Here is a 12196-nt window from a genome sequence, read left to right as displayed (position 1 = left end):
TTCCATTGGAATATTCTTGTGCCATGACCAGATGGAATAGATAGCATAAGATGTTTTTTAAATCCTAGATTTCTACAATAATTATCATGGGGAAAGAATAGTGAACAGAATGTTCTGCTCTTTAATGAAAGGTATCCCAAGTCTTTGATTAACTTTGTCTCTGAGGAAAAAATTAACAAATATAGGCACTATTTTCAATATCAAATGCCCTAATAGAGAAGCAAAGCAAAGTCTTAGAAACCTGCTTTTGAAAGTTTTAATATACATTAAAACTATTTATTTCTTGACTACCAATTATATTGCTTCTGAAGCTAGCTAATGAATTGTAAGAAGGATTGGGGAAGCAATGTAACAAAACCAGCCATTTTTTGAAATTGGTAACCAAAACCCATAGATCTTCCTTAATTGAATTTGGCATAACCTGACAGTTGATCAGAAAGGCCAATGTGAGTTGAGTCTATATAAGCAAAGAGAATATATAACAAACAAGAGTTAAATACGATGCCTTAAATAGGAATGAATGAATCCACCATAAGCCACTATGACTGCAAGGTAAACCTAATAGCAGTCAGGTTGAAAATCAAAATAGTTTTTAAAAAATCCAAAAAAAGTCTTACAGTCTTTCTTTCTAGAAGAACATCAACATCCCCCGCCCCATGTATTAAAAGTACACATACTTACACTGAGTTTTTGAAAGGAGCCCCAGTCTAATTTGAATAATATTTAAAACAATTTATTCACTGTTCCCAACAATGACACGAGTTTCCAGTTTCCTGGAGGGTCAGGAACACTTGGAAACTAGATGATGAATTAACTGGCATGTGTCTGCTCCAAGCCCTAGGAGTGCTAATAGAAGAATCCCTCTGCTGGTTGGCTCTCCAACACCCATGACCAAGAATGTATGCCCTTGTGCCTGGGGGCATTCATACTAGCCTATACAGTCATGGTGGGGGTGCATTTGCTACCCCATCGTTATCATATGGGGTTAGAGAAACATATAAATCATCAAATACAATCATCAAGTTGCTCACCCCCCTTGAGTTATAAGTGATTCTGTGAAGTGACTCTGTTAACCATCTACCCCGAATGCCAAACTCCACTGAGGCATAACCATGCAATGAGGCATAACCATGCATTGGTATCCCAGTGGTAGAGACATTAAGTGTTTCCATTACCAGTGATAAGTTACACAGTTTTGTTACTAAAGAAAGGGCAGACAAGACCCACCCACTTTTACTTCTAATGTGACTTGTATGAGGAAGGAAGAAAGCCAGTGCCAACAAGCCCCCAAATGTAACTTGGCCTGGGTGTAGTTAGGCAGGGGAGCAAGAGCTCTTTTTAAACACTGTGCCTCTCAGCAGCACACCTGATTGACAGCCGCTGAAAATACTTAAGAGGCTCAGGGTGAGAAGAGATGGACAGCGATGGGGGATGGGAAACTAGAATCGCACTGTCTTCAGACAGCAGATAGCTCATTAAACCTACCGGAAAAAAAAAATCTCTAAGGGTGCAGTCTGTCCGGCTGCGTTTACAAAAAACAAGTACAGTCAAGACCTGGGAGCCCGACGCCCTTTGTGGAGACATCGAATTCTCCTAATTAGATTTCACGACGTACCTCCTCCAAAACAGCTGAACACCTAGGAACACCGAACACGCTTTTCAAAGAGTTAAAGTAAATTAACCTTTCCCCTGAAAATGTCACAGGGAATAAAGGAAGTCTTCCAGAATCAAACTTGGACACTTCTGGTAGATATGCAAGATGAATGTTCGTGTCCAACATCTGTATTTATCATTTCATTGTATTTTTTCTCCAAAATAAAAGAAATGGTAAAGGAAAGTCACCTTTACATTTATATAAAATGATCTTCATCCCCAAGTGATAAAAGAGGACACAAACACAAAGTAGACATTTCCAACATTCTGTCTGCTCCCTGCTGAGATGGTTGTAAGTTGCATTGCAAAGCTTAACTGTTACAACAAAAAGCCCTCCAAGAGGAGGGCGAGGCTTTGCGCTTTATAGATTCCAGGGGTCCGACAGCGGGAGAAGCTGCTTTCAGACTCATCTCCTTGCCGGGAGGATTGATTTCACCAGCGTTCTCCAGCTTCCCAGGACTGTGGCCACCGCGCTGAGACCGGAGGCGTCCCAGAGTGGGACGCGGAGACAGATCGCTTTGTGAGCGCCAATCTCTGCAGCCTCTGGGCTGAAGCTGCGCCCGGCGCCTGCCCCCTACCCGGCCTCACTCACCCCTCCTCCTAGAGCACGTTTCCGCACGTGCTCAGGACCCCTTCCACGGCAAAGGCTCCTCCCCCTCCACTTTCTTAGTAGGTCTCCATCTCCAGCTCATTCATCGGCAGCCACTGCTTTTAGACAGTCTCCTATCTATCCTTCCTTCTTAAAAACAAAAACAGCCGGGACGGGGCGGGGTGGGGGGGGGTTGGGGAGCAAAGGCAGGAGACTTAACTCCAACTTCAGAGCAATCGTCCCCGGCTGCCCATCTGAGACCAGTGGGTGGGGTGCAATCTGACACTTCCCTTCCTTTCCAGAAACGTGAGTGGAGCTGGCGCGACCCTTGATCTGGGGGTGGGGAGACGGGGGAGAAGGTCCGCACTTCCGTCCTCACGACTTTCTCCCCAGGAGACCCGGTATCAGTGGCGAGCTGCCTTCTCTCCTCGCCGCTTGCAGGTTTGGCGCCTGGAAAACTCTTCACGTTCTGCTTTCTCCTGCTCCTGGCTCCGCCCCAGCTGCAGCCCCGGCATTCCTCCAGCTCTACTCGTCCTGGCCGCCCCCTTCCCGCTGCCTCTAGAGCGAGCGTGCGGGGACATCTCCGCGTCTGCCCTGGGCCCAAGGCTGGGCTGCGAATATCGTGTTCCTCTCCGGCGGAACACGCACACCCGGCCTTGGGGCTCTCTCCTGAGCTCCCTCCTCCACGGAGAGCGCAGAGCGCAGCCGGGAATTCTATCCCACCGTGGGCACGCAGCCTTTGGAGGTCCCAGGCGCAGCACGCTCGGTGTCCCCACACCGCAGCAAGACAGAGACCCCCCGGGAACCTTGAGCTTGGAACCACCCTTGAGCCTCTCTAGTCGGAAGAGTGGGCGCAGCAGCCCAGCGGAGGCCAGGCGCGCAACCTCGGGCGCCGGGGCAAGGAGAGAGTGCAGGGAGGCGCAGCTCAGGCGCCCGGCTCAGGAGCGGGAGGAAGTTCTCGCGGCGCCGGGAGCGCGGTGGACGCGCCCTGGGCGCACGCCCAGGCAGCCTCCTCCCTGGCCCTCGGGACTGTCCTCGGGCCGCAAGGAGGAGCTTGCTGGAGTCTTAGAGGCCGTCCAGAGCCAGCGAGCGGGAGCGCTGCGTCTCCCGCCTCAGCTAGGAAGGGGGAGTGGCGCTGGCATACTGGAGCTGGGAACCCAACGAGCGCCTGACCTTCCTCCTCCTCTTCCTGACCCTCTTCGCGTCTTGGGCTCCGGAGGAAGGTTCTAGCGGCTGCCGGAGGTCCCCAGACCCATTTTCCTAGAAGGCTGGTGATGGATCTGCTGCTCCTGCCGCCGCCGGGGCACTTGGAGCGCACCGGCGGCGCGTGAGCTGGGTTTTGCTCTCCACCGCCCTGGGCAAACCCCGGGCCAGCCCCTCCTGGCACCTTTGCCTGAGTCCCTTTCCGTTCCCGACCCAAGGCCACCAGCGTCCAGGGAGGGAGGAGGAGGTGGTCCTCAGGTGCAGCCCCGCCGAGATGTCCGCGCAGAGCCTGCTCCACAGCGTCTTCTCTTGTTCCTCGCCCGCTTCAAGTAGCGCGGCCTCGGCCAAGGGCTTCTCCAAGAGGAAGCTGCGCCAGACCCGCAGCCTGGACCCGGCCCTGATCGGCGGCTGCGGGGGTGGCGAGGCGGGCGCGGAGGGCAGTGCGCGGGGAGCCACGGCGGGCCGCCTCTACTCCCCATCACTCCCAGCCGAGGGTCTCGGCCCTCGCTTGGCGTCCTCTCCCCGGGGTCCGCTCCCCAGGGCCACCCGGCTACCTTCTCCTGGACCCCTTTGCTCGTCCTTCTCCACACCCAGCACCCCGCAGGAGAAGTCACCATCCGGCAGCTTTCACTTTGACTATGAGGTTCCCCTGGGTCGCGGCGGCCTCAAGAAGAGCATGGCCTGGGACCTGCCTTCTGTCCTGGCCGGGCCAGCCAGTAGCCGAAGCGCTTCCAGCATCCTCTGTTCATCCGGGGGAGGCCCCAATGGCATCTTCGCTTCTCCTAGGAAGTGGCTCCAGCAGAGGAAGTTCCAGTCCCCACCCGACAGTCGCGGGCATCCCTATGTCGTGTGGAAATCCGAGGTAGGGACCAGCGCTGCGCGTCCCACGGCCCAGGGAGGAGGCCCCCAGGCAGTTTCAGGAGACCGCCTTTAATTCCATTACATTTACAGAGCGAGGCACCCACTAAGGGGTTTCCGTGGTGTGGGTTTTCCTCTTCTACTTGCTAAATGGTGCCTGGAAATGGGACGTCCCTAGTGGCCACCCGCGTGTGTGTCTTGCAGGACTTGTTGGCTCTACTTTGGAGCAGTCGTGGGAGCTGGAGAAAGAGATGGTGTTCTGGTTTTCTGTTCGGGCTGCAGGCAATTTCAAAGGGTCACCTTATCCCTTCACCTAATGTTATTTTTTCCAACTCAAATATCTATTGCTAAGCTGTTTGTAACGATTGGATGAAATCTATTTTGAAATATGTCTGCCATCTTGTTCTGTAGAGAATTCAGAAACATTTTGGAGGGTGTCATTGACTATAGTATGAGTGAGTGTGTGTGTGTGTGTGTGTGTGTGTGTGTGTGTGTGTGTTTGGGTGGCAGGGGGGACAAGAATTCTCCAGTTTTCACCTTTTCTTTCCCTAAAGGGGCAATTTCAGAAATCTATGGTACTGAGTATTAGTTTAACCTAGGAGAAGAAGGAAATCTCTGTGTAGGGCTGTGAAAGATCATGGAAATATGCTGATGCCTGAATTCCATTTAGAACATTTAGAACAATTAATAGTTTAGTGAAGAATCAACAATACATAGGGGACTCAGAGGGAGCTATCTGATACCCTTAAAATGTTTGCTGTCCAGTTAAGAAAAATAGTGAATTGACCTATTGGGAAACTGTCACTGATGGGCGCTTTGAAAATAACACATTTTCAGAGAATAGTAATTGTTTTAAAAATGAACAGCCCCTGTCCCCTTCAGTCCACAAACTCTATAGGTTTGCCTTGGATCTGTTTCCATAAGGGAAGGGAGATTCCATCAGTTGTAATTTAATATTTTAAAGTACAGTTAGCATTACAGAAATGAAATGAAATACCATGTAATTGCTGGAGATTTAGGCTAAATACACAACTAAGAAAAACTGTTTGAAAATAGCATCTGAGATCATACTCAGCTGTGTTAATGTGAGATAACTGTTAGACTTTGGCTTTAGTAAACTGCCTTAGAAAAATAAGCATCATTTATCAGAATTATTAGCATCACATATTATTAATGTTAGTTACTGTGTCAAAGTAACAGGCTGTTAGGTGTTGGGGGTGCAGATTACAAAAAAGTAACAAATATTGCTAAGTCTTTTGCCCATTTTCTTGAGAAAGATAGGCAGTAGAAAGGAAAGTCGAGGCAGAGGGCAAGATGTTACCTCCAAACCAGGGAACTCAAGATTAGAAAGAGCATCAAAAATTGAAATGTTGAATTTCTCTTGGTCTTTAGGAGGGGCTGGATTCTCATTGTATTTCAGAAGCACACATTATCAGATTAATCTGTACGAGTTGAGAGAAAGAGAAATACAAAAGCAAGCCAGCATTTTGGATTAGCTAGCTAACATTCGTGCTTAAAACTAATTGCATCATTAAGAACATTTCTGCTTTTCTTAGCAACCATATACATACTTGGAATATAGTATACAGATGCTGCTCATTACTGTTATGACCAAAAGGCATATGGCTGTAGATGATTTCACTTGTTGCAAATTATCTTCTTATCCATTAGCATCTCATAATCAATGGACAAGGATCTGAACTGCAGCGATACTGGGTGGCTTCTATTCCATACAGTGGGCAGTCTGCACAAAACTCATCTACCATGATTTTCACCTTTTCGTGGTGGTTAAAACTAACGATGTAGCCATCTAGCAAAAGGCCAAAATTTTCTCATAGAATATGTGTGTATGTGTGTGTGTGTGTGTGTGTGTGTTGGCAATTCCTTTATGCTTGAGGCAGACATGGAGTGATTGGATAGATCTCTAGCATGTAGCTCCAACCCTGGTTTTGTTTAATAAAGGCCAAGATATCCTAACATAACCCCTGGATCTCTAATTTAATGGCCTGAATTACCTTTCAAAGGTTTAACGCCCTGGAACCCTCTCAAAAACCAAGAAAATGTATCCTATTGGGCACTGCCTGTCCTTTTCACTTGCAGGCAAGCTGGGTCTTTGGTCCTTAAAGGAGAGTCTTTACTAATGACATCAAAACGTTAGTCAATGAGCATCTTGCAAGGCTGCTTAGAGGCCCTGGAGGGAATATCTGGTTCATAGAGATTTGGTTCTTGAACTTTTCTGGTTGCTCTGGCTCAGGGTTTCTCAGCCTTGGCACTATTGACGTTTGAAGCTCAATGATCCTTTGCTACAGAGCTGTCCTGCGTATTGCAGGGTATTTAGCAGCATCCCTGGCCTCTTCCCACTAGATGCAAGTAGCACTCCTCCAGACCAGTGTGACAACAAACAATGTCTCTAGACACTGCTGAATATGCTCTGGGGATCAAAATCGCCCTAATTGAGAACTGCTGCGTTAGTGAGGTTGAACATAGTACCTCATGCTGGCCATCAAGAGAGTGCCCACAGAAGTGTTTACAGCTGGCCTAAAGTTTGCCTGGGGCCTTCGTTTGATTCCAAAACCACGAGGATCCCTCTGGAGTCATGTACCCCTTACAGTTTGTTCAAATTTTCTATTTCTCTTCCATTGAATCCATATGAAATCCTAAGAATTCGCCTTCAGGTTTAGCCATTGATGGATCTCATCCATTTCTCACTTTGTTCTTTCAGAATGTTGTCTGCTTTTAACCTAAATTGTCCATACGACAGCCCCTGCTCCCAAGACTCTCATAAATACCTGCAGCTTTGTTACTTGTGCTCATTCAAAGCTTACAAATGACCATTTTATGGCCTAAACCTGGAAAGTGTTAGGCAAAGTCTGCTACGATCTTGTTAGTATTTCCTCACTACCTGTTTCAGGATTGCTTTAACAAAATCTGATTCCTGGACATTCTGGGTAGATCATCTATTGAGTAGAAACATGGAGGAGACAAAGGGTAAATGGTACACGGTAACACAGTTGGAACATGTTTCTCAACTTGTGTTCTTAGCAGCCAAGCTCTGCCCCGACTCTGATCACAGACAAAGGAATAAAGTCTCATTTCAATCCTGAGCTTCTCCTAATTCTTGTGGATCAGAGCTGGGATTATGTCCATAGCTAACCTGGAGTTTGCCAACTTTTGCAACCCATAATTAAAATGATTTCTATATATCACTGGCATCTATACTTTTCTTCATTCATGGCACAAGCATTTCTTGAGCATAAGCATTTCTGTAGGTACGAGGAATGCAGAGAGGCTAAAGAGCTCGCAGTCTAATCAGGGGACAGGTGAGTTAACTGATAGGTGAATACAGAAGATCAGCACAATGAGGGAACAGAGGGGCGGGTGATGATTCACTGTGCTTTGGGGGGCCTTGGAAGGCTTCACTGCCCAGAGAATATTTATACTTGATCTTCAAAGATGACTGCCATTTCTAAGGAGAAGAAGGAAAGTGATGGCAGAAAAGAGTGGACAGGCAAAGGCACAGAGGTGCTGGTGATGCTACAGCTCCCAAAAAAAGAAGACTTAGAGGGCCCTAAGCGCAATAATTTGTTTGGAGGAGCAGGTTAGGGCACCTGCAGTTTGATATATGTAGCAACCACATGGCTTTTCATGTAATAAAAGCCTGACCGAATAAAGTCAGAAATCAGACCTGTTGGGATAATTTTTTTTTTTTTTTTTTTTGAGATAGAGTCTCGCCCTGTCACCCAGGCTAGAGTGCAGTGGCACGATCTCGGCTCAATGCAACCTCCCATGTTCAAGTGATTCTCCTGCCTCAGCCTCCCCAGTAGCTGGGACTACAGGCATGCACCAGTAGATACTGGGTTTCACCATGTTGGCCAGGCTCGTCTTGAACTCCTGGCCTCAAGCCATCTGCCCGCCTCACCCTCCCAAAGTGCTAGGATTACAGGCATGAGCCACCACACCCAGCCTCTACTGGGGGGATAATTATGGGTATGGATAAAAATGAGAGACTAGTCAAAGCACATTACTCTCCAAGGAGCCCCTGGGCATCACAACTGCAGAGAGTGAAGGCAGATCGAGTGTTGCCCAAGTGAAGTTTGGTGTGCCTGGAGAAGAGGATGTATCTTGCTGTGTGCAGGATAATAGTGTTCAACAGGTAGGATAGTGGTAATTAGGAAGCCTCTCACTGTGCTCATCTCAGGAGTTTGGACTCTCTGTTGTGTAGAGCAGTGATTCTTAACCTGGAGGTGACTTTGTCCCCAGGGAACATTTGGCAGTGTCTGAAGACATTTTAGGATGTCACAACTGGAAGTGGTGGTGTATTAATTTCCTATCACGGCTGTAATGACCACAAACTTAGTGGCTTAAAGCAACACAAATTTATTGTCTTACAGTTCTGGACCTCAGAAATCCCACAGGTTTCACTGGGCTAACTGCAAGGTGTTGGCCTGACTGTGTTCCTTCTGAAGGCTCTAGGATCTGTTGTGGTTCCTTTTCCAGGGCCCCCTTCCTTCATTTTCAAAGCCAGCCAAGTTGCATCTCATCGACTCTTCTTGTGTGGTCATTTCTCTCTCTTTTCAGGACTCTTGTGATTACATTGGGCTCACCTGGATAATCCAGGATAATCTCATTATTTTAATGTCAGCTGATTAGTGACCTTTAATTCCACCTGAAACCTTAAGTCCCCTTTACTATGATATATTCACATGTTTTAGGGATTGGGGTGTGGGCATTTTTGGTGGTATATTATTCTGTCTACCACAGGGGAGTTCCTACTGGCATCTAGTGGGAGGTCAGGGATGCTTTTAAATACCCTGCAGTGCACAGCCCCACAAGGAATAATCATCTGGCAGTCAATGTTAGGAGTGTCAAGACTGAGAAACTCTGCTGTAGAGAGTGGGAGAAATTGGTGATTTTTAAGCATGAGGTGTAACATGATCAGATATGTTTTAGAGGTAAACTGGTGTCTAGGGGAGCATGGGTTAGAAGCACAAAACAAGTGGAGGACAGATCCTCAGAGGAGGTGGGCATGGGGAAATCATGCCAAGCATGCATCCTATAAACAATTGGGAGTTGGCATATAAACATAATACTTTTATATTTCCCACTTCTCTGCTTTAGCAAATTTTTTCTTGCACTGTTGAACTCCTTGAAAGCAGAACTGTTACTCATCTTTGAATTCTTAAAATCTGGCCCCTGTACTCTGGGGGTTTTAGAAAGATCATCATAAAGACCAGTGGTTCTCAACCAGGAGAAAGTTTGTACCACAGTGTACATTTGGCAATGCCTGGCAGCATTTTTGATTGCCAGAGCTGGGGCAGGAGTGTGCTACTGGCGTCTAGTGGGTATAGGCCAAGGGTACTGGTAAACATCCCACAACACACACAACAGCCCCCACAAACAAATACTTATCTTACATAAAATGTCAATAGTGCTGAGGTTGAGATGCCCTGTATACAAGAAACTGAATTCTAGGTTTTGCTTTTCAGTACCGTTTTCTCTCATGCTTGTGGCTTTACTCTTTGTCATTTTCTTCTTCTTACCTAGTATATGTCAACCAAGGCTTTGAAATTCAAAAAAATGACTTTCCATAGGTATTGAGCGTATGAAAAAAAATATGGGATGTCTAAATATATCTGTAGGGAAGAAGTGAATGGTAAATATATAATCATGGAAACTGGAATTAAATTTTAAAATGCAGCAGAGAGAAATATTGTGTTTAAAAATAGAGGCTCACTCATGTCACCAAAGAGAAAGTAATTAGAATAAGACAGCTTCAAAAAGAAATTGACAAAAAGTGTTTTATAAGGATTTTTGTCTGAAATCAGTATAATGCCTTAAGGTTTTTTTAAGTTAGGAAAAAGAGTTATTCAACTTTCACACATACACTCTCTCTCAGGCTATCTCTCTGCTAGAATTCCTTCTGAAGGCAATTTTTAATTTTAATGGAGAATACTGTGAAGATAGCTTCTCAGATGACTTAGAATTGAGTTTTCACCAACATTTTGAGATTTGAGGGTTGGAAAGAGCAAAGTTTAGACTCAGAAAGAACCTTGGGTAGCATCTAGCTCCAAATTGCTTATTTTACAGTTGAAGAGAGGTACTGTAAAGCTTAAGCCACTCAAACTCAGGCAAAGAGCCAAGGGCAGAACCACCCTGAAATCCTTCTTGACTACATAAACTGCCAAGCTTCTGGAAAAAGTAAGTGACCACGATTACTTTTATTCTCTGGTGAGCACCTTAAAACTTGGCAATCACTTTTTATCCTGATTACTTACTGAAACCATTCTCTCAAAGTTCCCTAAGTTCCAAGAATCTTCTTAGACCCCTTTGGCTAGACTTCTGGGCAAAACTGAGAGTACCATGTCCCTTCCCTGCTCCTCCTATCCCCATCACACACAGAGAATCTTAGTTTCCTCCTTACCTTTCTTCCCACTCCTCTGACTGTGGGATTGTCTTTGGCCAACCCTACAGTTCGGTGTTTTTCCTTCAGGTCATTGTCCCTTGATTTTCTCATTCACTTTTGTGACCTCAACCGTCATCCCTCTGGGGGAGACTCCTCACTCTGTGCCTAGCTGGAATCTTGTAGTTGAGCTCCCAATATATATTTTTTGATTTCTTCCTAGATATCTGCTCATGGATGCCCAATGGACTCAAATTCTACATGTTTGAAACAGAACAAATCACCTCCCATTTCCTCTGAACACGTTTCATTTTATGTATTCTTTATTTTGGTTGGTATCACTGTTCTTCTGCTTGCCTAGGTTTACCAGGCCTGAATGCCTTTACTTCTCCCTTTTTTGTTTCCTCCTTTCTTCTTCCATAAGTTTTCAAACCCTGTAGTGTGTACTTCCCATTTACTCCACTCTAGAAAGGATTTGAAGTGGAATGTGTCTGAGTTCTTACATCTCTCTCCAGCTGTTCATTCACAATGTCACTGCCTAGTTTGGGTTCTCATTTGCTGTGACCCCCTTCTTGGTCACCCTGTCTTCAGTTTCTCCCTGTTGCCATCTTGGCCTTATCCTCAAAAGACGCAATTGTAATCATGTTAACCCCTGATTGAAAACCTTTGACGGGTCTCAGAGTGTACAGAATAAAATCCAAACTACTTAGCTAGTCATTTCAATGCCTTTTACAACATCATCTCAGCCTGCCTTCTCCCAGGAGCTCTAGTCCAGCAAAGCCAAGCTGGCCACTCACACAGATAGTCATCAAATATTTATCGCATGCCAGCTATGCAATGGACACTAGGAATGTAGGTGGAGCAAATAGGTATGGCTCTGCAAGGTGCTTCCAGTTTATGAAAGCAGTAACTTCAAATCAATTAATCTCTACAGTTTTTTCAGAGTGTTAATTGCATTTTGACGAGAGGACTGTGGTAGACAGAACAATGTCCCCCAAATATGTTCATGTCCTAATCTCTAGAACCTGTGAATATGCCACTTTACATGGCAAAAGAGGATTTTGCAGATACGAGATTATCGTGGATTGTCTGGGTGGGGCCGATGTCATCACAAGGATCCTTATAAGAGGGAAGCAGGAAGGTCAGAGTCAGATAAGGAGATATGAGGATGAAAGTAGGCAGAGAGAGAGAAAGAGGGAGAGACGAAGGGAGGGAGGGGTAGAGCAATGAGAGAGATTTTGAAGATGCTACACTTCTGGCTTTGAAGACGGAGGAAGCGGCCACAGCCCTTGGCTGTAGCAGCCCCTAGAAGCTGGAAAAGGCAAAGAAATGGATTCTTAGAACCTTCAGGAGTATAGCTCTACTGACATCTTGATCCTAGCTCAGTGAGACTTCTGACCTTGAGGACTAAGAGAATATGTCTGTTGTTTTATGCTACAAAATTTGTGGTAATTTCGAGCAGTGATAGGAAACTGATACAAGGCATAAACAGG

At 46.1% G+C, this 12196-nt stretch overlaps 1 protein-coding gene across 1 annotated transcript in view; it reads left to right on the top strand.

Moving 5' to 3' along the window:
• Nucleotides 1–2627: 2627 nt before the first annotated feature.
• Nucleotides 2628–12196, top strand: part of ARHGAP6 (Rho GTPase activating protein 6) — a 523176-nt gene continuing 513607 nt past the window's right edge. The window contains exon 1 of the mRNA XM_055266916.2: nucleotides 2628–4307. Within this exon, the coding sequence (XP_055122891.1) occupies nucleotides 3720–4307 (588 nt within the window). The 5' untranslated portion in view covers nucleotides 2628–3719. The remainder of the gene's footprint in view (nucleotides 4308–12196) is intronic.

This window comes from Symphalangus syndactylus, chromosome X, assembly GCF_028878055.3.
Source record: "Symphalangus syndactylus isolate Jambi chromosome X, NHGRI_mSymSyn1-v2.1_pri, whole genome shotgun sequence".
Lineage (NCBI taxonomy): Eukaryota > Metazoa > Chordata > Mammalia > Primates > Hylobatidae > Symphalangus > Symphalangus syndactylus.
Note: the sequence above shows the minus strand (reverse complement) of the source record. Positions and strands in the feature narration are given on the sequence as shown.